This window comes from Nerophis ophidion, linkage group LG22 (assembly GCF_033978795.1).
Source record: "Nerophis ophidion isolate RoL-2023_Sa linkage group LG22, RoL_Noph_v1.0, whole genome shotgun sequence".
In the NCBI taxonomy this organism is placed as follows: Eukaryota; Metazoa; Chordata; class Actinopteri; order Syngnathiformes; family Syngnathidae; genus Nerophis; species Nerophis ophidion.
This window is the reverse complement of record NC_084632.1, coordinates 5,967,818-5,992,970: the sequence shown is the minus strand read 5'-3', so window position 1 is coordinate 5,992,970 and position 25,153 is coordinate 5,967,818. Positions and strand designations below refer to the sequence as shown.

The 25,153-nt window shown below is 38.1% G+C and overlaps 3 protein-coding genes and 1 long non-coding RNA gene across 4 annotated transcripts in view; 2 read left to right on the top strand and 2 right to left on the bottom strand.

Annotated features, from left to right (window-relative positions):
• tmprss9 (transmembrane serine protease 9) overlaps window positions 1-220 on the bottom strand; it is a 38,862-nt gene extending 38,642 nt beyond the window's left edge. The window contains exon 1 of the mRNA XM_061883114.1: window positions 46-220. Within this exon, the coding sequence (XP_061739098.1) occupies window positions 46-190 (145 nt within the window). The 5' untranslated portion in view covers window positions 191-220. The remainder of the gene's footprint in view (window positions 1-45) is intronic.
• LOC133540492 (uncharacterized) lies at window positions 43-12,059 on the top strand. The gene is made up of 4 exons (XR_009803645.1): window positions 43-218; window positions 4,681-4,758; window positions 4,830-5,010; window positions 10,724-12,059. It is a non-coding gene; the product is annotated as an uncharacterized LOC133540492 (long non-coding RNA).
• lsm7 (LSM7 homolog, U6 small nuclear RNA and mRNA degradation associated) lies at window positions 9,530-15,508 on the bottom strand. Its single transcript, XM_061883126.1, has 4 exons — window positions 15,406-15,508; window positions 15,078-15,168; window positions 14,936-15,007; window positions 9,530-9,857 (listed from the first exon to the last, which is right to left on the bottom strand). Exons 1-4 carry the CDS (start codon window positions 15,409-15,411, stop codon window positions 9,715-9,717), a joined length of 312 nt encoding a protein of 103 aa, XP_061739110.1. The 5' UTR covers window positions 15,412-15,508; the 3' UTR covers window positions 9,530-9,714.
• On the top strand, window positions 15,016-24,185 carry LOC133540483 (kelch-like protein 23). The gene is given in 6 exon segments (XM_061883115.1): window positions 15,016-15,616; window positions 16,636-16,672; window positions 20,283-20,311; window positions 20,734-21,739; window positions 21,815-22,226; window positions 22,294-24,185. Coding segments are annotated over 4 exon segments (1,731 nt in total). The 5' UTR covers window positions 15,016-15,616; window positions 16,636-16,672; window positions 20,283-20,302; the 3' UTR covers window positions 22,598-24,185.
• Window positions 24,186-25,153: the final 968 nt, after the last annotated feature.

The following is a 25,153-nucleotide window of genomic DNA, read 5'->3' as shown; positions in this document are numbered from 1 at the left end:
CGTCACCGGGGACCGTGAAGGTGGATGGTCGGTCACACCTCTCACCTATCAGCAGGCCCACGGAGACTCCGGCGAGGAGGAAGAAGAGGAGCAGGGCGATGACGGCACACCTGGCGCAGGTGCAGCAGGAGGGAGCAGGAGACTGTTCTGGAGATGACCACGGACCTCCTTCTGCCTTCCTCACATCCATGGTGGACTTGGAGATGTCCACTCACATGGTCAGCCTGTGAAGAGAAGTAGACTTTTAGTCAAATCAAATACATCAATAAATATTAAATATTTTATTCCATGGATTTACTTCATTGTAACACATTTGATTTAATTCTATTAAATGTATTTTATTGAAAATAAAATACATTTAATAGAATGATGTGTTGTATGCCATTTATAAATAAATAACGTATTCCATTTCATATTATTTATTCAATAAAATAATTGGAATAAAGTGGAATAAAATAATTGTATTAAATTATTTTATTTTTAAAATAAAATTGCAGAGATGCATCATACTTGAGACCCTCCAGCTGCACCGTAATAATTGAAAATAAAAGAAATATATTAAAAAAAATTCCCAATTCAAAATAAACAATTAAATAGAATATTGTACTTTTTCCATTTACTTTATTAAATAAAATGGAATAAACTACTTATACAATTGAATTTTCCTAAAAATACATTGAGTACAATTAGGTATTTTATTCCATTTTACTTAATGATGTAAAAGAACATTTAATTTCATTTAATAAAAAAAAAATATTTTGAATAAAGTGGAATAAAATACTGTTGAATACAATATAATTGTATTGAATTATTTTAGTTTGAAAATTGATTGCAGAGACGCATCATACTTGAGGCTCTTTAGCTGCACCCTAATAAGTGAAAATAAAATAATTACATAAAAAATATTCATCATTTAAAATAAAACGATTTAATAGAATATTGTATTTATTCCCTTCATCATGTTTAATAAAACAAATGGAATGAAATGGAATAAAATACTTAATGCTGTTTAATTTTCAATAAAATACATTAAATTGTAAACCTAGATTAGAGAGAGTATAATCAAGCATTTTATTCCACTTTATTTAATGAAATAAAATTAAACAAAAGAACATATTTAATTTAATTTAATCAAATAAAATAATTTGAATAAAGTGGAATAAACTGCTTAAATGTATTATATTATTTTATTTAGAAAATTAATTGCAGAGACGTATCATACTTGAGACCCTCCAGCTGCAGCGTAATAATTGAAAATAAAATAAATATATAAAAAATAATCACAATTTAAAATGAAACAATTAAATAAAATGTTTCATTTGCTTTATTTAATAAAATGGAATAAAACAAATTGAATGAAATGGAATGAAATACTTAATGCTATTAAATTCTCATTAAAATACATAAATTACAGTGAGTAAAATTAAGTATTTTTATTCCATTTTATTTAATGAAATACAATTCAATAAAAGAACATATTTTATTTTATTTTATCAAATAACATAATTAGAATAAAGTGGAATAAAATACATAATTCTATTAAATCATTTTATTTTGAAAATGAATTGCAGGGATGCATTATAATTGGGACCCTCCAGCTGCACCGTAATAATTGAAAATAAAATAATTTCATTAAAAATATTCATAATTTAAAATAAAACAATTTAATAGAATATTGTATTTATTCCATTTATTTTATTTAATAAAATTGAATAAAATAAATGGAATGAAATGTAATAAAATACTTAATGCTATTAAATTTTCAATCAAATACATTAAATTGTAAACAAATTAGAGTTAGTAAAATTATGACTACATTTTATTTAATTAAATTAAATAAAAAAAAACGTATTTCATTTCATTTAATCAAATAAAACAATTTTAATGAAGTGGAATAAAATACTTAATCATATTAAATTATTTTATTTAAAAAAAAATTTGCAGAGCTGCAACATATTTGAGACCCTTCAGCTGCACCATAATAATTGAAAATAAAATAATAAAATAATAAATATTCATAATTGATTACAAAACAATTAAATAGAATATTGTATTTAATCAATTTGTTTTATTTAATAACATGGAATAACATACATTGAATGAAATATAATAAAATACGTATTGCTATTAAATGATTACATTTTCAATAAAATACATTAAATTGTAAACATAAATTTGAGTAAAATTACGTATTTTATCTCAGCTAATTTGCAACCACAAAAGGGATGAATAACTAAAATAAAAATAAATACAATCAAACAAACACATAATGAATGGTATAATATATTTGGATACAATTAATTAAACAAAATAAAACAAAAAAATTAAATCAAATTAAACTTATTGAAATAAGTTACTGAAAAAAAAGGTAATTAAATTAAAATATTGCAGCGTACAAATCATACATTGTATGAGTTAAAATTGCTAAATGTCTTGTAGTTTAATACAAGAGCGATATCAAAGATCTTGTCTCTGCAAAGATAACACTTGACAATACATGCAAATATTTAAGCTACTGAGTTCTAATAGTTTCACCTTTTCCAAGTTCCTTATATTTCAAACAGATGTAGAGGAACTCCCACAATAGACATGATACTGTACATAGTATGTAAACAATAGACATGATACTGTACATAGTATGTAAACAATAGACATGATACTGCACATAGTATGTAAGATTTTTTGTTTACATTTTTTGTTTGAGCAGTGGGAAAAAAAAGAAAAGACAAAAGGAAAAAAAACTGCTTGCATGGCAGCTTTGTGTCAACATTGCCACTTTTTCTCATTAGATTTCACCTCATTCCACTTTTTTTTTTTTTAAATGTTTATTTTTTATTTTTGCAATACTAACAATTTTGCAATTTTTGCAGAATGTGCTGCGGGCCGCAAATGGTCCCCAGGCCGCACTTTGGACACCGCTGATGTAAACAATAGACATGATACTGTACATAGTATGTAAACAATAGACATGATATTGCACATAGTATGTAAACAATAGACATGATACCGTACATAGTATGTAAACAATAGACATGATATTGCACATAGTATGTAAACAATAGACATGATACTGCACATAGTATGTAAACAATAGACATGATATTGCACATAGTATGTAAACAATAGACATGATACTGCACATAGTATGTAAACAATAGACATGATACTGTACATAGTATGTAAACAATAGACATGATACTGTACATAGTATGTAAACAATAGACATGATACTGTACATAGTATGTAAACAATAGACATGATACTGTACATAGTATGTAAACAATAGACATGATACTGCACATAGTATGTAAACAATAGACATGATACTGCACATAGTATGTAAACAATAGACATGATACTGTACATAGTATGTAAACAATAGACATGATACTGCACATAGTATGTAAACAATAGACATGATACTGTACATAGTATGTAAACAATAGACATGTTACTGTACATAGTATGTAAACAATAGACATGATACTGTACATAGTATGTAAACAATAGACATGATACTGTACATAGTATGTAAACAATAGACATGATACTGCACATAGTATGTAAACAATAGACATGATACTGCACATAGTATGTAAACAATAGACATGATACTGTACATAGTATGTAAAAAATAGACATGATACTGCACATAGTATGTAAACAATAGACATGATACTGCACATAGTATGTAAACAATAGACATGATACTGTACATAGTATGTAAACAATAGACATGATACTGCACATAGTATGTAAACAATAGACATGATACTGTACATAGTATGTAAACAATAGACATGTTACTGTACATAGTATGTAAACAATAGACATGATACTGTACATAGTATGTAAACAATAGACATGATACTGTACATAGTATGCAAACAATAGACATGATACTGCACATAGTATGTAAACAATAGACATGATACTGTACATAGTATGTAAACAATAGACATGTTACTGTACATAGTATGTAAACAATAGACATGATACTGTACATAGTATGTAAACAATAGACATGATACTGTACATAGTATGTAAACAATAGACATGATACTGTACATAGTATGCAAACAATAGACATGATACTGTACATAGTATGTAAACAATAGACATGATACTGTACATAGTATGTAAACAATAGACATGATACTGTACATAGTATGCAAACAATAGACATGATACTGCACATAGTATGTAAACAATAGACATGATACTGCACATAGTATGTAAACAATAGACATGATACTGTACATAGTATGTAAACAATAGACATGATACTGTACATAGTATGTAAACAATAGACATGATACTGTACATAGTATGCAAACAATAGACATGATACTGCACATAGTATGTAAACAATAGACATGATACTGCACATAGTATGTAAACAATAGACATGATACTGTACATAGTATGTAAACAATAGACATGATACTGTACATAGTATGTAAACAATAGACATGATACTGTACATAGTATGTAAACAATAGACATGATACTGTACATAGTATGTAAACAATAGACATGATACTGCACATAGTATGTAAACAATAGACATGATACTGTACATAGTATGTAAACAATAGACATGATACTGTACATAGTATGAGACCTACATTCCAACAATGAGTCCAGGAAGAAAAGTCACTCACCTTCTTTCTCCTTCAGTGCGCTGACATTATCCTGCACAGAAAGACCAGTAAACGGACACATCAGCTCACCTATTTGTACCACCTGAGCCTGCAGGTAACTCACCTTTTCAGCTGACTTGAGGAAATCCCTGCTAAGACCCCCCTCCCCTCTTCATCCCTCCAAAGGCTTAGACTGTTTCTTTAAGGTCACACCCACCAGGCGCACCTTTGTGAAAAGACCCTCCTTGTTCTCAGCGCTCCCAGTCATCTGACCCAGGAGGCGGAGCTAAGAGGATGGGTTTTTTTTTTCCACCTGGCAACCTTCTCCCGCCTTCACTGGGCCTCAAATGGTGCCTAAATGTTAAAGGTAGAGTCCACACAAGACGTGAGTTAATCTGAGTGCAGAGTGGGAAGTGAGATGTTTGACAAGGAGGGTGGAGTGAGGGCCTCAAACACCACCTGATAATCTAACGTTTACCTGTGTAAGCCGCTTTGCTATCCATGGTAACATGAGGTGCACCTGAACCCCCTCCCCTCAAAAAATACAGTACAATATTGTCTGTCGTGACAATTGAGGTTGCAGAAAGACTATTACAATAAAAACAACTAGAATCAAGGAGCAAACGGGTGTAATGTAATGATAAAATAATGCAATAACACAAAACTGCCATGCAGGAAGTTGTTTTTAAACTTTAAAACTGTCATTGCTCGGAAAGAAAAAACAACAACGGCTATTGACGGCTAGATCTGAAGTTGACGTCGAGATATAAGTGGTCAAAGTAAAATAATGTACAATATGTCTTATTTTGAATACTTTTATGAGTAGGGGCTTTGAACTTTAGTGTGATTGTTCCAAAAATAGAAATGAGTCAAAAATAATGTGAAATAATTGACCTATTTAAGGCTCTGATTACTTCACTGCAAACATTTCATTTAGAAATAGTTTTTTTTTAAATATAGCATATTTTGAGTTTTTGCCATTAAAAAAAAGCAAAAAAAAAAGGGCATAAATATTTTTAATTTTTCTCCAAAGCTATGGTAACCACGGGGAAGACTAATTCTCCCGGCTGGCCTGGGAATGCTTCAAGATCCCCCGGGAGAAGCTGGACAAAGTGGCTGGGGAGAGAGAAGTCTGGGCTTCCCTGCTTAGGCTGCTGCCCCCGCGCCCCGACTTTGGATAAGCGGAAGATGGCCGAATGGTAACCGATAGATCTGACCTCAAACTATAGATATTTAGGAGGGGTTGAGAGTAAAAATAATATAACTTTTTTCCGACCCTCTTGGCTCCCCGGGACCTTTAACACTCATCAAATTTACTGTAAATAAATATACTCTCTGATTAACTTGTGTGATGACTGTATGAATGAATGAATGAATGAATGAATGGTTTATTTTGAGCCATGCAAACAAAACAAGAGAATGACATAAAATACAAAAGAAATATATAAATACATTATTTTTACACCGACATTGAAAACATTACATGTGACTAATCTTTTGTAGATGTCAAGATTGGCTCTAAAGCAGGGGTGCCCACACTTTTTCTGCAGGCGAGCTACTTTTCAATTGACCAACTCGAGGGGATCTACCTCATTTATATATATCATTTATATTTATTTATTTGTGAAAGAGACATTTTTGTAAACAAGTTAAATGTGTTTAATGATAACACAAGCATGTGTAACACATAAAGATGTCTTTCTTTCACAAAGACAAGAATATAAGTTGGTGTATTACCTGATTCTGATGACTTGCATTGATTGGAATCAGACAGTAATGATGATAACGCCCACATTTTCAAATGGAGGAGAAAAAAAGTTGTCCTTTCTGTACAATACCACATGAAAGTGTTTGGTTTTTGGCATCTAATTCATCCAGCTTCCATACACTTTACAAGAAAAACATTGGCGGCAAATTCCGTAGCTTGCTTGATTGACATTCACGGCACCCGAGGGTCTTGTGAGATGACGCTGGCTGCTGCCAGTTCATTATTATGAAAAAATGACAGAGAGGAAGGTGACAAACACTTTTTATTTCAACAGACTTTCGCGCCGTCCCTTCCGTCAAAACTCTAAAGGCCGACTGCACATTTCCTATCTTCACAATAAAAGCCCTGCTTCATGCTGCCTGCGCTAACAAAATAAGAGTCTCGGAAAGCTGGCGTGCACAAGTGATGTGCACGCCAGCTTTCTGAGGGATCGCTTGTGCACGCCAGTTTTCCGAGACTCTGTATTTAGTTAGCGCAGGCAGCATGAAGCAGGGCTTTTATTGTGAAGATAGGAAATGTGCAGTCGGCCTTTAGAGTTTTGACGGAAGGTACGGCGCGAGAGTCTGTTGAAATAAAAAGTGTTTCTCGCCTTCCTCTCGGTCATATTTTCATAATAATGATCTTGCAGCAGCCAGCGTCATCTCACAAGACCCTCCGGTACCGTGAATGTCATTTAAGTGACGTCTTGGTGAAGATTGATGATCACTAATTTTTAGGTCTATTTTTTTTAAAAGCCTGGCTGGAGATCGACTGACACACCCCCCGCGGTCGACTGGTAGCTCGCGATCGACGTAATGGGCACCCCTGCTCTAAAGGGAGTGGGAAGAAGTAAACTTATTAGGTCCCACCCCTATACATATACAATATATATTTACAATATATAATACAATAGTATATATAATATAATTCAGTTCAGTGTTTGCTGCGTAGATCCTATATATTATCTATATATAATACATTTAAATTCACACACACTTACATATATACATATAAACACACACACATACAATTATATATATATATATATATATATATATATATATATATATATATATATACACATACATACATACACATACAGTATTAAGCTGATAGTATATATTTGTACCATGAATTGATTAACTTGGACCCCGACTTAAACAAGTTGAAAAACTTATTGGGGTGTTACCATTTAGTGGTCAATTGTACGGAATATGTACTGTACTGTGCAATCTACTAATAAAAGTTTTAATCAATCAATCAATCAAAATGGAGGGGAGCCTCAGGGTTGCAATATACATTGTATTGGTTTTGAAAATGACAAATATCAAAATGCTAAATTTATTTTTCAGAGTGGAAATTAGCTTGGACAGCCCTATTGTGGCCCGAGGGCCGTATCCGGCCCACGGGATGAGTTTGCGAAGTATAAAAATGTACCTTAAATTTTTGATTGAAAGAAACAGCTGTTCTAAAAGTGTCCACTGGATGTCGCAATAGCAATTCTTCGTATCTTTGTAGATGATGCTACACATGTACAAAAATAAACCACATGTTAGTACAGGGGTCGGGAACCTATTTGGCTGACAGAGCCATACAAGCCAAATATTTTAAAAAGTATTTCCGTGAGAGCCATACAATTTTTTTTCTTTCTTTTTAACACTGAATACAACTATATGCGTGCATTTTTAAGAAAGATCAACATTTTTAGGGTATAATAAGTCTCTTATTCTTTTTTAATAACATTGTTATTCTGAGGCTAGCCAAAAATAAAAAAAAATACTTCTTACCATAAATGCAACAGGTGCGGTAGGAACCGGATGAATGGATGAAAATGCATGAGAATGTTTTATATTTTGAACGTTATTTTTGATACTGTGATTACCAGCGGATTTATTCATTATTTATCGTGTTAAGCAGTGTCAGCTAAAATGTATCTGAGAGCCAGGTGTAGTCATCAAAAGAGCCACATCTGGCTCTAGAGCCATAGGTTCCCTACCCCTGTCTTAGTACATCAGTCAAGGAAAATGAGCAAACTGCATAAATGACATCCTGTAATTTGATTTTGATATTTTTTTATCTTGATTGAAAATGAACACCAAGGAGTTGACCGATGAACATTATCACATCATTTATTCACAAAATATAAATAACGACAAATGAAGTACAAACCCCGTTTCCATATGAGTTGGGACATTGTGTTAGATGTAAATATAAACAGAATACAATGATTTGCAAATCCTTTTCAACCCATATTCAGTTGAATATGCTACAAAGACAACATATTTGATGTTCAAACTGACAAACATTTTTTTTTTTTTTTGCAAATAATCATTAACTTTAGAATTTATGCCAGCAACACGTGACAAAGAAGTTGGAAAAGGTGGCAATAGATACTGATAAAGTCATCAAAAACTTATTTGGAACATCCCACAGGTGTGCAGGCTAATTGGGAACAGGTGGGTGCCGTGATTGGGTATAAAAACAGCTTCCATGAAATGCTAAGTAATTCACAAACAAGGATGGGGCGAGGGTCACCACTTTGTAAGCAAATTGTCGAACAGTTTTAGAACAACATTTCTCAACGAGCTATTGTAAGGAATTTAGGGATTTTACCATCTACGGTCCGTAAAATCATCAAAAAAATCAGAGAATCTGGAGAAGTCACTGCACGTAAGCAATGATATTACTGACTTTTGATCCCTCAGGCGGTACTGCATCAAAAACTGACATCAGTGTGTAAAGGATACTGATAAAGTTGAGTAAGTCTCATCACTTATTTAGAACATCCCACAGGTGTGCAAGCTAATTGAGAACAGTTGGGTGCCATGATTGGGTATAAAAGCAGCTTCCATGAAATGCTAAGTAATTCACAAACAAGGATGGGGCGAGGGTCACCATTTTCAGAATGTACTTGTTCTATTTTTAAACCAAAGATAACCATCTGAGGTTGTCTTTATAAGTTATCATATGGTGATTTTAGATTTTTCTCCATGTGGTACCCCATCTAAAATGAGGTTGACACCCCTGCTTTAAATCTCAAAAAGGTAAGACATTAAAACCAGCTCTCAGTGTAGTCCTGCACCACTTCAGTAACACAAACATGGTACAGATGTCCCCATTTGAAAAAGGAGTGCACTAGTACAAAACTCAAAATAGGTTTATTTCTTATCAAAAAATGAAAACTAAAAGTCAAACACGACAAAGTGCTTACGAGTTCCTAATAAATGTATTTTCAACAAAAGTGTAAGCATCACAGCTACTATGATTGTTTTTAAAAAAAAAACGGAAACAAAAACGTCATCCTTGCAAAATATCCAGCGGATGTTAGCCGTCCTGTTGCTGTATGAAAGGGTTAGGGATGGCCTCCATGCCGTCCTGAGGACAGATGAGCACCACCGAGGTGCCTCTGCACACCACCAGCCCCAGCTGCCTGGTGTCTTCTGTCAGCTTCAGCTGGTCGTCAGGATCTGCACAAGAAAAACGGATTCAATCCGGAAACACCAATATAAAAATGCTTCAATAACAAACTTGACAGGATAAAAAAAAAACAACAACAGCAAAGACAGAACTGCAAAGAGCATGAAAAAAATGCTGCAAAGTTAGCTCTGTAATATTATAAAACATGCTTCACAACGACTAAGAAAAATTTACCTTTTCAATCAGCCATCTTTCTTCCGGGCATCTCGCTCATGCACTATGTTGCCAAAAGTATTTGGCCACCTGCCTTGACTCGCATATGAACTTGAAGTGCCATCCCATTCCTAACCCACAGGGTTCAATATGATATGGCTCCACCTTTTGCAGCTAATACAGCTTCAACTCTTCTGGGATGGCTGTCCACAAGGTTGCGGAGTGTGTTTATAGCAAATGTTCCACTATTCTTCCAAAAGCACATTGGTGAGGTCACACACTGATGTTGGCGGAGAAGGCCTGGCTCTCAATATCCGTTCTAATTCAGGTCAGGACTCTGTGCAGGCCAGTCAAGTTCATCCACACCAGACTATGTCATCCATGTCTTTATGGACCTTGCTTTGTGCACAGTCAGGTTTGGAAGAGGAGTTAGGGTTGCCCCCTTAGTTCCAGTGAAAGGAACTTTGAATGCTCCAGGATACCAAAACATTTTGGACAATTCCACGCTCCCAGCCTTGTGGGAACAGTTTGGAGCGGGCCCCTCCCTCTTCCAAGACCTGACCTGAACCTGATAGAACACCTTTTTTTTTTAAATGTGGTATTTGCCTTTTAAGTCAGAAATGATTAAATCAACTAGATTAAATTACATGTAAATGATGCTACTATCTACTGTACGTTCATTGTATGGTTTCTCTCATTTCAGAAATAAACAAGGCAGCATTAGCGACTTGGTACAAAGGAAGGTGTGCACAGCACGGCAAGCGGCTGCATTGACTGATGCTATCCTGAATATGTTGCTAACTGACGTGAGGCTACTATCAATGGTGGAGGATGAAGGTTTTAGACAAATGATTCACATCCTCAACCCTGGTTATACTCTTCCCTGGAGGACCCATGTTAACAAAGTGATGGAGAGGAAGTACGAGCAGACATTCCAAACAGTGTAAACTGACATAAAAGCCACCCAGAGCCAAATTGCTCTCACTACTGATGTGTGGGCAAGTGTAGCGACGGAAGCCTACCTTGGCAATACATGCCGTTACATTGAAGAAGAATGGAATATGAAGTCAATCTGCCTTACGACCATGCCACTAGAACAGATCTGGGCAAATTAAGGCCCGGGGGCCACACGCGCCCCGTTAAGCTTTTCCAATCCCGCCTGCCGGACATTCCCAAATACTTTTTTTTGATCTTTAAGATGGAAGTGTAGCTGCTATTATGATGTGCAGTGATGTTTTCCAACGACTGTAAGTCTTGAACGATACAAAGTATTTCAATGGTTGGAATCTGCATGATGTATTAGTTACTATGGTCATCTAATTAGTTGCTATGGTCATCTAATTAGTTACTATGGTAATGTAAGTCACAGCAGCTCAAACGGCACCAAGCACTGTGGGTGGGGAGCGTTTCTACAGAGTGTTTCATGACCGGCCAGCCTAAAATGTGGGTGTCAGAGACAGATGCACAAGGGGACAGTTTTACAACAAAGTTCTAAAGCTTAGTGACATATCAAATATATCACGTTGTAGGTGTTTTTTTTTTTTTTTAGCTCTTTGGGTTCATATTTCATTGTGCTTGCTGCATTTTGCTTGATTGAAAGCGGTAGCAAATGGATGGATGGATGGATGTAAAATATGTTGATTAAGAGCGGGTGTGACGTTTGTGAAGTGAATTATAATTATATAGCGCTTTTTCTCTGGTGATTCAAAGCGCTTTTACATAGCAAAACCCAATATCTAATTTTTACATTTAAACAAGTGTGGGTGGCACTGGGAGCAGGTCGGTAAAGTGTCTTGCCCAAGGACACAACGGCAGTGACTAGGATGGCGGAAGCGGGGATCAAACCTGCAACCCTCAAGTTGCTGGCACGGCCGCTCAATTAGTTTCTCATGTTATATTCCTATTTTACTGTTATATTTTTATTCCCATTGTTGCTTTTTATTTTTATTCTTATTGTAATATTTCTCTATTTTGTTTCCATTTAAACCCCCATTATTTACGTTTTACTTTTTTAAATTGATCTCAACTCTGTACACTGCTGCTGGAATTTTAATTTTCCAGAAGGAACTCTCCTGAAGGAATCAATTAAAGGCCTACTGAAGCCCACTACTACCCACCACGCAGTCTGATAGTTTATATATCAAAGATTAAATATTAACATTGCAACACATGCCATTACGGCCTTTTTAGTTTACTAATTTACAATTTTAAATTTCCCGGGAGTTTCGTCTTCGAAACGTCGTGTAAGGATGACGTGTACGCAAGACGTCACAGGTTTTTAGGAAGTATGAGCGCTGCGCACACACACAGCTAAATGTTGTCTCCTTTAACGGCATAATTATACAGTTTTTTGGACATCTGTTTTGCTGAATCTTTTGCAATTTGTTCAATTAATATTGGAGAAGTCGCAGTAGAAAGATGGAGTTGGGAAGCTTTAGCCTTTAGCCACACAAACACACGGTGATTCATCGTTCAAAATTCCTGGAGGTGAAACTTTCCTATGTATCAGAGCGCGGTCAAGAGAACATGGATCCCGACCACATGTCAACCAGCAGGTTTCGGTGAGAAAATTGTGGTTAAAAAGTCAGTTCTTACCGGAGAAAAACTGAGCTTGTGCCTTCCATAGCTGCCGCCGACTCCCCTGAGACACTGCGCGTCAAGACACCCATGGAGACACCCTTCCGACTATCAGGTAATATTAAACTCACTAAAACAGTAGCAACACAATAGAAAGATAAGGGATTTCCTAGAATTATCCTAGTAAATGTGTCAAACACCGGAATCCGTCCCAATGCAATCGCGTTTTTTTTTTACTTTTTTTTTCTATTCCGTCACTATTAATATCCTCAAACACGAATCTTTCATCCTCGCTCAAATTAATGGGGAAATTTTCGTTTTCTCGGTCCGAATAGCACTTTTTGCTGGAGGCTCCCATTAAAAATTATGTGAATATGTGAGGAGTCTCCACACGTGTGACGTCATCCTCTGCGACTTCCGGTAGAGCAGGGGTCCGCAACCTGCGGCTCTGGAGCCGCATGCGGCCCTTTAGCGCCGCCCTAGTGGCTCTCTGGAGCTTTTTCAAAAATGTTTGAAAAATGGAAAAAGACGAGGAGAAAAAGCAAATCTTAAAAATATGCTTTCTGTAGGGAGGACAAACATGACACAAACCTCTCAAATTGTTATAAAGCACACTGTTTATTTTAAACACGCTTCACTGATTCAAGTAGTTGGCGAGCGCCGTTTGTCCTACTAATTTTTCTGGTCCTTGAACTCACTGTAGTTTGTTTACATGTATAACTTTCTCCGACTTTCTAGTAGTGTTTTATGACACTTCTTTTTCTGTCTCCTTTTGTCCACCAAACTTTTAATGCTGTGCATCAATGCACAAAGGTGAGTTTTGTTGACGTTATTGACTTGTGTGGAGTGTTAATCAGACATATTTGGTCACTGCATGACTGCAAGCTAATCGATGCTAACATGCTATTTAGGCTAGCTGTATATTGCATCGCCTAGGCGCAGTCAAGACGTTGAGGGGTTCCGGTTTGGTGACCGCAGGATTAGGTCTCTGCTTTTTGCAGATGATGTGGTCCAGATGGCTTCATCTGACCGGGATCTTCAGCTCTCACTGGATCGGTTCGCAGCAGAGTGTGAAGCGACCGGAATGAGAATCAGCACCTCCAAGTCCGAGTCCATGGTTCTCGCCCGGAAAAGGGTGGAATGCCATCTCCGGGTTGGGGAGGAGACCCTGCCCCAAGTGGAGGAGTTCAAGTACCTAGGAGTCTTGTTCACGAGTGAGGGAAGAGTGGATCGTGAGATGGACAGGCGGATCGGTGCGGCGTCTTCAGTAATGCGGACGTTGTACCGATCTGTTGTGGTGAAGAAGGAGCTGAGCCGGAAGGCAAAGCTGTCAATTTACCGGTCGATCTACGTTCCCATCTTCACCTATGGATAAGATCACGGGTACAAACGGCCCAAATGAGTTTCCTCCGCCGTGTGGCGGGTCTCTCCCTTAGAGATAGGGTGAGAAGCTCTGCCATCCGGGAGGAACTCAAAGTAAAGCCGCTGCTCCTCCACATGGAGAGGAGCCAGATGAGGTGGTTCAGGCATCTGGTCAGGAGGCCACCCGAACGCCTCCCTAGGGAGGTGTTTAGGGCACGTCCAACCGATAGGAGGCCACGGGGAAGACCCAGGACACGTTGGGAAGACTATGTCTCCCGGCTGGCCTGGGAACGCCTCGGGATCCCCTGGGAAGAGCTAGACGAAGTGGCTGGGGAAAGGGAAGTCTGGGTTTCCCTGCTTAGGCTGTTGCCCCCGCGACCCGACCTCGGATAAGCGGAAGAAGATGGATGGATGGATGGATGAATGGATGGATATTGCATCATGGTGCCTCATTTGTAGCTATATTGGAGCTCATTTGGTTTCCTTTAAGTCCTCTTGATTCAATTTATATCTTGTGACACTATCTGTATGTAATATGGCTTTTATTTTTTTGCAGCTCCAGACATATTTGCATTTTTGGTCCAATATGGCTCTTTCAACATTTTAAGTTGCCGACTCCTGCGGTAGAGGCAGGGCATTTCTCTTAACACGGAAAGTTGCAAACTTTATCGTGGATGTTCTCTACTAAATACTTTCAGCAAAAATGGCAATATCGCGAAATTATCAAGTATGACACATAAAATGGACCTGCGATCCCCGTTTTAATAAGAAAATCTCATTTCAGTAGGCCTTTAAACTCAGATTATTTACTTTTTACTTTTTTAAATTGATCTCAACTCTGAACACTGCTGCTGGAATTTAAATTTTCCAGAAGGAACTCTCCCGAAGGAATCAATTAAGTACTATCTATCTCTTCAGAACAGTGGTTCTTGGGCAATGAAAACCGCAAGGTTCTTGCTGCAAGTCGTAGACTTACCTCTCATATATTCGATAGTACCGTCCAACACCAGGTTGAGTAACGGGTCGAACCCTTTCAGAACCCCGCTTGCTGAAAAGGGAAACGGAAATGACGTCTTCATGCAACGCGAAAACCACGTTGGCGTCAACAATTAACTCACCTTCTCGTCCTCCTTGGAACTTGACCCGAATCGGTTTGTCGATGTATTTGGACAAGTCGAATATACTCTCCTTCTTCTTCTTGTCTTTATCCTAACAAACACAGAACAGCCTTAATTGTCATTTAGTCGCACGCAAGCTAGCCGCAGCAAGGCTAACCCCGGTTAGCCTGCCTGTAAAAAACACTTTTAAAACCACATTTTACACCCGCGGCGTGTCTAGAAAGACAGCGACGCGTAACACGCTGCTGGTGAAAACGCGTGTCGGAGAACGTTGACGACAGCAAAGCGTATGAAGTTTGAATGATAACGAAAAACAATTCGGACTCACCGCCATGTTTGCTGAGCGACGCGGAAGTACAGCTTTGGACTTCCGGCGGGCTCGGCCAATCAGAGTGAAGAGGGGAGGAAATGGAGGGAACGACGTCACTGTTTAAAAGCTGAGTCACAAACATTCATGCTAATTTTCAAACTTTACTTTCAAACGCTCTCTACCTCTAACAACACAAAAGTTGTGAAAACGCTGATGCTGTATTCCAAATGTAAGTTATTTCATGAATCTGAATGAGCCTATAGCTTTGCATCTGGTTTATTATATATATATATATATATATTATTTTTTTGTATTCTATTTTGTTACATTGAATTTACAACCCCCTGGCTCTCTCTTGTACTGTTTTTATAATGTTTTGTAATATTTATACTGTTGTTGAACTATTTTGTTTATTGTTTCTCATTTGTTTGTTGTTGTTGAAATTTATAAATATAAAAAAAACAAAAAAACATACATGCTAATGTTTTACTCCATTCGTAGAAAACACTAAGAAAATATTTAAAGGCCTACTGAAATGAGATTTTCTTATTTAAACGGGGATAGCAGGTCCATCCTATGTGTCATACTTAATCATTTTGCGATATTGCCATATTTTTTCTGAAAGGATTTAGTAGAGAACATCGACGATAAAGTTCGCAGCTTTTGGTCGCTAATAAAAAAGCCTTGCCTGTACCGGAAGTAGCAGACGATGTGTGCGTGACGTCACGGGTTGTGGAGCTCCTCACATCTGAACATTGTTTATAATCATGGCCACCAGCAGCAAGAGCAATTCGGGCCGAGAAAGCGACAATTTCCCCATTAATTTGAGCGAGGATGAAAGATTCGTGGATGAGGATATTGATAGTGAAGGACTAGAAGAGAAAATAAAATAAAAAGCGACGGCTCCGGGCTGCGGCAGGGTGAGCATTTCAGATGTAATTAGACAATTTTACTAGGATAATTTTAGGAAGATCCCTTATCTGCTTATTGTTTTAATAGTGTTTTAGTGAGATTTTAAAGACATACCTCAAAGTCAGATGGCTGCGGTGAACATGCAGTGTCTCAGGGAGAAGCCGAGGAGCCTTTTGATTGATTGATTGATACGTTTATTAGTAGATTGCACAGTTCAGTACATATTCCGTACAATTGACCACTAAATGGTAACACCCGAATAAGTTTTTCAACTTGTTTAAGTTGGGGTCCACGTTAATCAATTCATGGTAAGCTCACAGCTGCCTTTTTTTACAGCTACTGCAGGAGGACGCATAATCCACTGATGTCTCCGGTAAGATTTATATCACCATTTTCCCATCCAAAATCATGCTGGTTGACGTAGAGAAACATGTTCGCTTGACCGCTCTGTGTTAAAGCTTCACAACAAACAAAAAAACACCGGCTGTGTCTCGGTGCTAAAGACAGCTGCAATCCACCACTTTCCACCAACAGCATTCTTCTTTATAGTCTCCATTATTAATTGAACAAATTGCAAAAGATTCAGCAACACAGTTTCCAAATTACTGTGTAATTGTGCGATGAAAAGAGACGACTTATAGCCGTGTGTGGTGCTGGGCTAATATGTCCCCTCCAACCAATAATGTCACAAACACACGTCATCATACGCGTCATCATTCCGCGACGTTTTCAACAAGAAACTCCGCAGGAAATTTAAAATTGCAATTTAGTAAACTAAACCGGCAATATTGGCATGTGTTGCAATGTTAATATTTCATCATTGATAAATAAACTATCAGACTGCGTGGTCGCTAGTAGTGGCTTTCAGTAGGGCTTTAAAAGCCTACTGAAAGGAGATTTTCTTATTTAAACGGGGATAGCAGGTCCATTGTATGTGTCATACTTGATCATTTCGCGATATTGCCATATTTTTGCTGAAAGGATTTAGTAGAGAACATCGACGATAAAGTTCCCAACTTTTGGTCGCTAATAAAAAAAGCCTTGCCTTTACCGGAAGTAGCAGACGATGTGTGCGTGACCTCACGGGTTGTGGAGCTCCTCACATCTGAACATTGTTTACAATCATGGCCACCAGCAGCGAGAGCGATTCGGAATGAGAAAGCGACAATTTCCCCATTAACTTGAGCGAGGATGAAAGATTCGTGGATGAGAATAGTGAGAGTGAAGGACTAGGAAAAAAAAAAAAAGGCGAAGGCAGTGGGAGCGATTCAGATGTTATTAGACACATTTACTAGGATAATCCTGGAAAATCCCTTATCTGCTTATTGTGTTACTAGTGTTTTAGTGAGATTATATGGTCATACCTGAAAGTCGGAGGGGTGTGGTGACCGCCAGTGTCTCTGAGGGAAGCCATGGAGGAGCTAAGAAAGTCGCAGGTGCCTCTTTGACAGCCGCAGGAAGAACAACAAAAGCTCCGCTCATATCTACGGTAAGAGCCGACTTATTACCACAATTTTCTCACCGAAACCTGCCGGTTGACATGTGGTAGAGAAACATTTTCTCTTGACCGCTCTGTTCCATAGTAAAGCTTCACAACAAACAAACAGCCGACTACAATACACCGCTTTCCACCAAATGCATTCTTATTTGTAGTATCCATTATTAATTGTACAAATTGCAAAAGATTCAGCAACGCAGATGTCCAAAATACTGTGTAATTATGCGATTAAAGCAGACGACTTAAAGCCGTGATCGGTGCTGGAAGAACATGTCCGCTACAACTGGTGACATCACGAGCATGCATCATCATTCCGCAACGTTTTCAACAGGAAACTCTGCGGGAAATTTAAAATTGCAATTTAGTAAAGTAAAAAGGCCGTATTGGCATGTGTTGCAATGTTAATATTTCATCATTGATATATAAACTGTCAGACTGTGTGGTTGGTAGTAGTGGGTTTCAGTAGGCCTTTAAGGTGATTCACCTAAATCTTTACCGCCGCCCTAGTGGCTCTCTGGAACTTTTCAAAAAATGTATGAAAAATGGAAAAAGATGAGGGGAAAAAAATATAAAAAAATAAAATTTTTGCTTTAATATGGTTTCTGTAGGAGGACAAACATGACACAAACCTCCCTAATTGTTATAAAGCACACTGTTTATATTAAACATGCTTCACTGATTCGAGTATTTGGCGAGCACCGTTTTGTCCTACTAATTTTGGCGGTCCTTGAACTCACCGTAGTTTGTTTACATGTATAACTTTCTCTGACTTTCTAAGACGTGTTTTAAGCCACTTCTTCTTCCGTCTCATTTTGTCCACCAAACTTTTTAACGTTGTGTATGAATGCACAAAGGTGAGTTTTGTTGATGTTATTGACTTACAGTATGTGGAGTAATCAGACATATTTGGTCACTGCATGACTGTAAGCTAATCGATGCTAACATGCTATTTAGGCTAGCTATATTTACATATTGCATTACCATGCCTCATTTGTAGCTATATTTGAGCTCATTTAGTTTCCTTTAAGTCCTCATATTTCAATTTATATCTCATTACACACTATCTGTATGTAATATAGCTTTTAATTTTTTGCGGCTCCAGACAGGTTTGTTATTGTATTTTTGGTCCAATATGGCTCTTTCAACATTTTGGGTTGCCGACCTCTGCTATAGGAGGACAAACATGACACAAACCTCCCTAATTGTTATAAAGCACACTATTTACTAGGGGTGTGGGAAAAAATCGATTCGAATACAAATCAGTCAAATACGTTGTGCGATTCCGAATCGATTCTCATTTAAAAGAAAAATCGATTTTTTTTCTTTTTTTCTAATTAATCCAACAAACCAATACACAGCAATACCATAACAATGCAATCCAATTCCAAAACCAAACCTGACCCAGCAACACTCAGAACTGCAATAAACAGAGCAATTGAGAGGAGACACAAACACGACAAAGAACAAACCAAAAGTAGTGAAACAAAAATGAATATTATCAACAACAGTATCAATATTAGTTATAATTTCAGCATAGCAGTGATTAAAAATCCCTCATTGACATTATCATTAGACATTTATAAAAATAAAAAAAGAACAATAGTGTCACAGTGGCTTACACTTGCATCGCATCTCATAAGCTTGACAACACACTTTGTCCAATGTTTTCACAAAGATAAAATAAGTGATATTTTTGGTTTGTTTAGTAGTTAAAATAAATTTACATTATTGCGATCAGTTGATAAAAAATTGTCCTTTACAATTATAAAAGCTTCAAAAAAAAAAATCTACTACTCTGCATATCAGCAGACTGGGGTAGATCCTGCTGAAATCATATGTATTGAATGAATACAGAATAATTTTGAATGGGAAAAATATCGTTTTTGAACCGAGAATCGAGTTGAATCGAAAAAAAACGATATATTATCGAATCGCGACCCAAGAATCGATATTGAATCGAATCGTGGGACACCCAAAGACTCGCAGCTGTACTATTTACAATAAACATGCATCACCGATTCGAGTATTTGGCGGGCGCCGTTTTGTCCTACTGATTTTGGCGGTCCTTGAACTCACCGTAGTTTGTTTACATTTATAACTTTCTCCGACTTTCTAGTAGTGTTTTATGCCACTTCTTTTTCCGTCTCATTTTGTCCACCAAACTTTTAACGTTGTGCATGAATGCACAAAGGTGAGTTTTGTTGATCTTATTGACTTGTGTGGAGTGCTAATCAGACATATTTGGTCACTTCAAGCTAATTGATGCTAACATGCTATTTAGGCTATCTATATGAACATACTGTATTGCATCATTGTGCCTCATTTGTAGATACATTTGAGGTCATTTAGTTTTCTTTAAGTCCTCTTAATTCCATTTATATCTCATGACACACTATCTGTATGTAATATGGCTATGAATTTTTTGCGGCGGCAGACAGATTTGTTTTTGTATTTTTGGACTAATATGGCTCTTTCAACATTTTAGGTTGCCGACCCCTGACCTAAATGATACAGGTATGTCATTCATGTCTTTGTGTACATAATTGTGTAATTTGAAGGCTAGAGTATACAAATGAGTTTTAAGATTGGACTTAAATGCTTCTACCGAGGTAGCATCTCTACCTGAGTACTGGAGCCCCAATAGAGAACGCTCTGTAGCCCGTAGACTTTTTTTGGGCTCTGGGAATCACTAATAAGCCAGAGTTCTTTGAACGGAGATTTCTTGCCGGGACATATGGTACAATACAATCAGCAAGATAGGCTGGAGCTAGACCGTGTAGTATTTTATACGTAAGTAGTAAAACCTTAAAGTCGCATCTTAAGTGCACAGGAAGCCAATGGAGGGGAGCCAGTTTAGGCGTAATATTATCAAACTTTCTTGTTGTTGTCCTTAGTCTGATTTTAAACTTTTTGGCTGTGTTGCACTGACCCAACAGTCAGTCTGGAGGGATGTCTATTTTTATCTCCAGCTGGTGGGCTGTAACCTGAAGGTCATTAGCTCCACGCAGAAGAGTTGTGACATGGCCGGCATATCAGACGTCCTTCTCTCAGAGCGGATAAACCAACTGGGATCTACTTTACAAGCTGAAGTCACGCTACAAGTGGACGGCGAGTCTTTTTACGTCAGCCGTCGCCGGCTTGCTCAGCAGAGCCCCTACTTCCAGGCTCTGTTCTACGGCTGCGGCGTTGAACGCAATAAAAGGGAAATTGAGCTCAAAGGGATCCGCTTGCAGTATTTCAGGGTGCTGATGGACCACAGCCGAACTTCCGTTCTTACTTTAAACAGAGAAAATGTTTTGGGGATCCTCGAGACCGCGGATTTCCTCCAGCTGGAGCGTGCCAAGCTTCTGTGTTGCAAGTTCCTTGAACGTGAGCTCCATGTCTGCAACTGCCTGGGAATGATGGCCTATGCCTGGCAACGAGGTTGTACTCAGCTGTACACCGCAGCAAAGCAGGTGGTCCTTACACACTTCTCCGCAATCGTCTCCGAGGAGGACTTTCTATCTTTGCCTAAAGAGACCGTGGCGCACCTCCTAGCCAGCGATGACCTGGCCATCTATAAAGATGACTTGGCCCTGGAAGCGACCCTTCGCTGGGTGTCATTCCACCCAAAACGAGAGGATCACTTTCTGGAGCTCATTGAGCTGGTGAGGCCCGAGTCTCTGTCCCTGCCGTTTGTCTCGAAGCTTCTTGAAACCATGACACAAAGTTCGGACCCCAGAGCCAAGCTTATCTGCATGCTGAATGAAAAATTTCCCACTTCCTGGTCGCTCGGCAGGTCCCTGCAGAGGATTAGTGCCAAAGAAACCCTCTTTGTTCTGGGTGGACCTCATGATCAGGAGCAACAAGCATCCTATCAGTTTCATGCGCTCAGTGGAAGATGGCAAAACTGTTCGCCTCTGCAGAGGAAGAACCTCACACAGTATTCGGTGGCTTCAGTAGGTAATAGTCTTACCCATCTGTACTTTCAGCGTTCCCCCCCTTTCTGACATTTTGGTCTATTTTCTCATCATGTAGGAGACAGAGTGGTTGTGACTGGGGGCTATTTCCGGGATGTGCTGTGGTTCTGTGTGGACTAGGTCAGGACTTACGAATGTGGGAACCAGCGTTGGGTGGATGGGCCCGCTCTGCAGAAGTCCAGACACAGCCACTGCTCCATTGCTCTCGATTCCAACCTGTATGTCCTCGGGGGAAGCATGGACGAAGGGCTGGTGGCTGATGTTGAGAGACTACTCCTGGGGTCAGGTGGGGGTTGGGAAAGCGTCAGCTCCATGATTCGGGCCGTTGAAAGAGCAGCGACAGCCGCTCTGGGCTCGTGTATCTATGTGGCGTGTGGCCTGGATGAGAACGGGGAGGCGTACGGCGGAATCCAGAAGTACGATACCAAAGAAGATCACTGGGATGTCGTCTCCTTTTCCCCTTTTCCACGGTGAGTCCATGAAAACCTTGCCAGTATGAAAACATTGCAGTTTGTGACGATTCGGACCATTTCGTAGATACGACCTTGTTGCGACCGAGCTCAACGGTGCACTCTATCTGTTCGGAGGTCAAGCCTTGCGCTTTGACGTGGACACGGACGAATGGACCGTGCTGGACGAGGAGTCTCTGGAGAAAAAGTTCTTCTGCGGCTGCGCCACAGTCAGCGGCCGGATATACCTGGTGTGTGAGAAAAAGGGCAACAAAGCACTCCCAAACATGGTTCTGTTTGACCCTTACACAGACACTTGCATGGAAACGGACAACGCCATACCTTGTCCTGTGCCACTCAGAGGCTGCGTCACCATTCAAGTGCGTACATGAAGAGGTGGGATGTTGAAAAGTCTTCGCATCCACATGAAGAACACTTTTACTTGGCACTGCTCGAATCTGATTCCATACTTAATTGTTTTGTGCATATTCTCATTTACCAAGTTATTGTCTTGGCGGCTACCTGCTAAGTGGCATATACTGCGCTAGCTTAAATGCCAAAAAACGTCATACCTCAATCTAAACTTGTACTGAGCAACTAAGTTATTTTAATATATTAAACCTACAGGCTGTGTTCTCTTAAAACTGAGTGGTAAATATGAAATATATATATATATATATATATATACATATATATATATATATACACACACACAATGAGGTGACGACTTGTCCAGGGTGTACGCCGCCTTCCGCCCGATTGTAGCTGAGAAAGGACCCCCGCGACCCCAAAGGGAATAAGCGGTAGAAAAAATGGATGGATGGATGGATATATATGTATGTATGTATATATATATATATATATATATATATATATATATTAGGTGTGTAACGGTACGTGTATTTGTATTGAACCTTTTCGGTACGGGGGTTCCGGTCCGGTCCGGAGGTGTACCGAACGAGTTTCCACACGAACATATGAAGTAGCCGCCTAAGCTAAAGTCTTAACAAGCTGCTTCGCTCCGTTCTGCCTCTGTCTCTGTCTCCTACACAGCACCCAGCATCGTCCCACCCACACAACCATCTGATTGGTTACATATATAGTGGTAACAGCCAGTCAGCAGTGCGCATGAAGTCAGCGCTTCAGAGTCGAGTGTTTACCAGGTGAGCAGCGGACTCGCCCCAAATTATACTAAACACCTCACAGTCAACATTCTAGATGACGTTCTAGAAACAAACTGCAGCTCAGCTCGCTTGCAGTCCTGGCTTGAGGTGAAGGCTAATTAACTTTTAGCGTAAAGTTAGCTCATTTTGTGGTGTGTGTGTTAGCTCAATGTGCGGTGTGTGTGTGCGTGCGTGTATGCTTGTGATATGATAATGTAAGTGCATCATTAAGCCTACATGAACTCCATGGTGTTCAGGGATCAATAGTCTCTCCTATTGCTAATGTACTATTTTTTCAGCTATAGTTACATGAATATTAGTAATGTAGCAGCCTAGTTTTGATTGGCAGGTTCCCTGCTATCACATGTTGACAAAAATATAGCATTTACATAATAAAAGTCAACTACAGGCTTCCCAAATGCTGTAATAAATTAAGCATGATGAGTTGACTTGAAACTGTTTAATGTTGCACTTTTTATACGTAGAAGAAAAGTTTTGTCATTTTATTTAATCTGAGCGACAACTTGAGGCAGTTTAATGTTGATTAAATTGGGCAGAATTGTTATAGTGTTCCCAAAGTTAAAAGGATAAAGCCATTGTTTACAAATTTGGGAAATAAATAACCACCACCAATAACCTCTTACTGTACCGAAAATGAACCGAACCGTGACCTCTAAACCGAGGTACGTAACGAACCGACATTTTTGTGTACCGTTACACCCTTAGTATATATATATATATATGTATGTATGTGTATGTATATATGCATGTACATACAGTATGTGTATATGTATGCATGTGTATGGATATGGGTATGTGTGTGTATATATATATATATATATATATATATATATATATATATATATATATATATATATATATGTGTGTGTGTGTGTGTATATAAATATATATATATATATATACATATGCATGTGGATGTATACATATATAGATATATATCATTTTTAGCGTTTTAACTATTTATATTACTATATTATTGTGTATGCACCTTAGGGGATCTGCTCCAATTTAGTTCTTTGAACCTGTTCACTCTAATAATGACAATAAAACTATATTCTATTCTAATTCAACAATGTCCCGCCATTGAGTCCTTAATATATGAAGTCAGCATATTACTTTAAACTAAAACAACCTGTTTTGCTTATTTCCCCCCCAAAAGCATGCATGTGTTTTTTGTGTGGAAAGAAACAGGTCTTCTTCACAGGGAGGCTTCCATCCACTTTTAATACAAAGGAAACATGGAAAAAAGATGCACAAACGTTACTTAGCTCTTTTTGGAGTTCTCCATGACACTTTCTTAGAGAACAATTGTGTTATCCCAGTGGATCTCTATTGTGTGTTGTCAAGAATCTATCCTGTGATGTTCCACAATATATATTAGGGAAGTACAAGCTCTTCAAGGGCCAGTTTGTTGACCGTTGATGTATCACTAACGCCCCAACGGTCAAGTTACGCTAACCCTACAAAGTGACGTAAAAACAGCAGCTAAGGCACAAAGCTAATGTGGCTAAAGTAGCGCAAACAAAACAACATGGATGATATGAAAGTTGAAAAAGCACCAAAGTCCACACAATGGGAAGGAATTATTATATACATCAGGGGTCACAATCCTTTTTGAAATCAAGAGCTACTTGTTGGGTACTGATTAATGCGAAGGGCTACCAGTTTGATACACACTTAAATAAATTGCCAGAAATACCCAATTTGCTCAATTTACCTTTAATAAATGTATATATATATATATATATATATATATATATATAT

What these genes read in the sequence shown, in the direction of transcription:
- lsm7 (XM_061883126.1), bottom strand. An exon ending in GTTCCAAGGAGGACGAGAAG is followed by an intron (nt 15,008 to 15,077) that starts GTGAGTTAATTG and finishes TTCCCTTTTCAG; the next exon opens with CAAGCGGGGTTCTGAAAGGG. An exon ending in TACTATCGAATATATGAGAG is followed by an intron (nt 9,858 to 14,935) that starts GTAAGTCTACGA and finishes TTTCTTGTGCAG; the next exon opens with ATCCTGACGACCAGCTGAAG.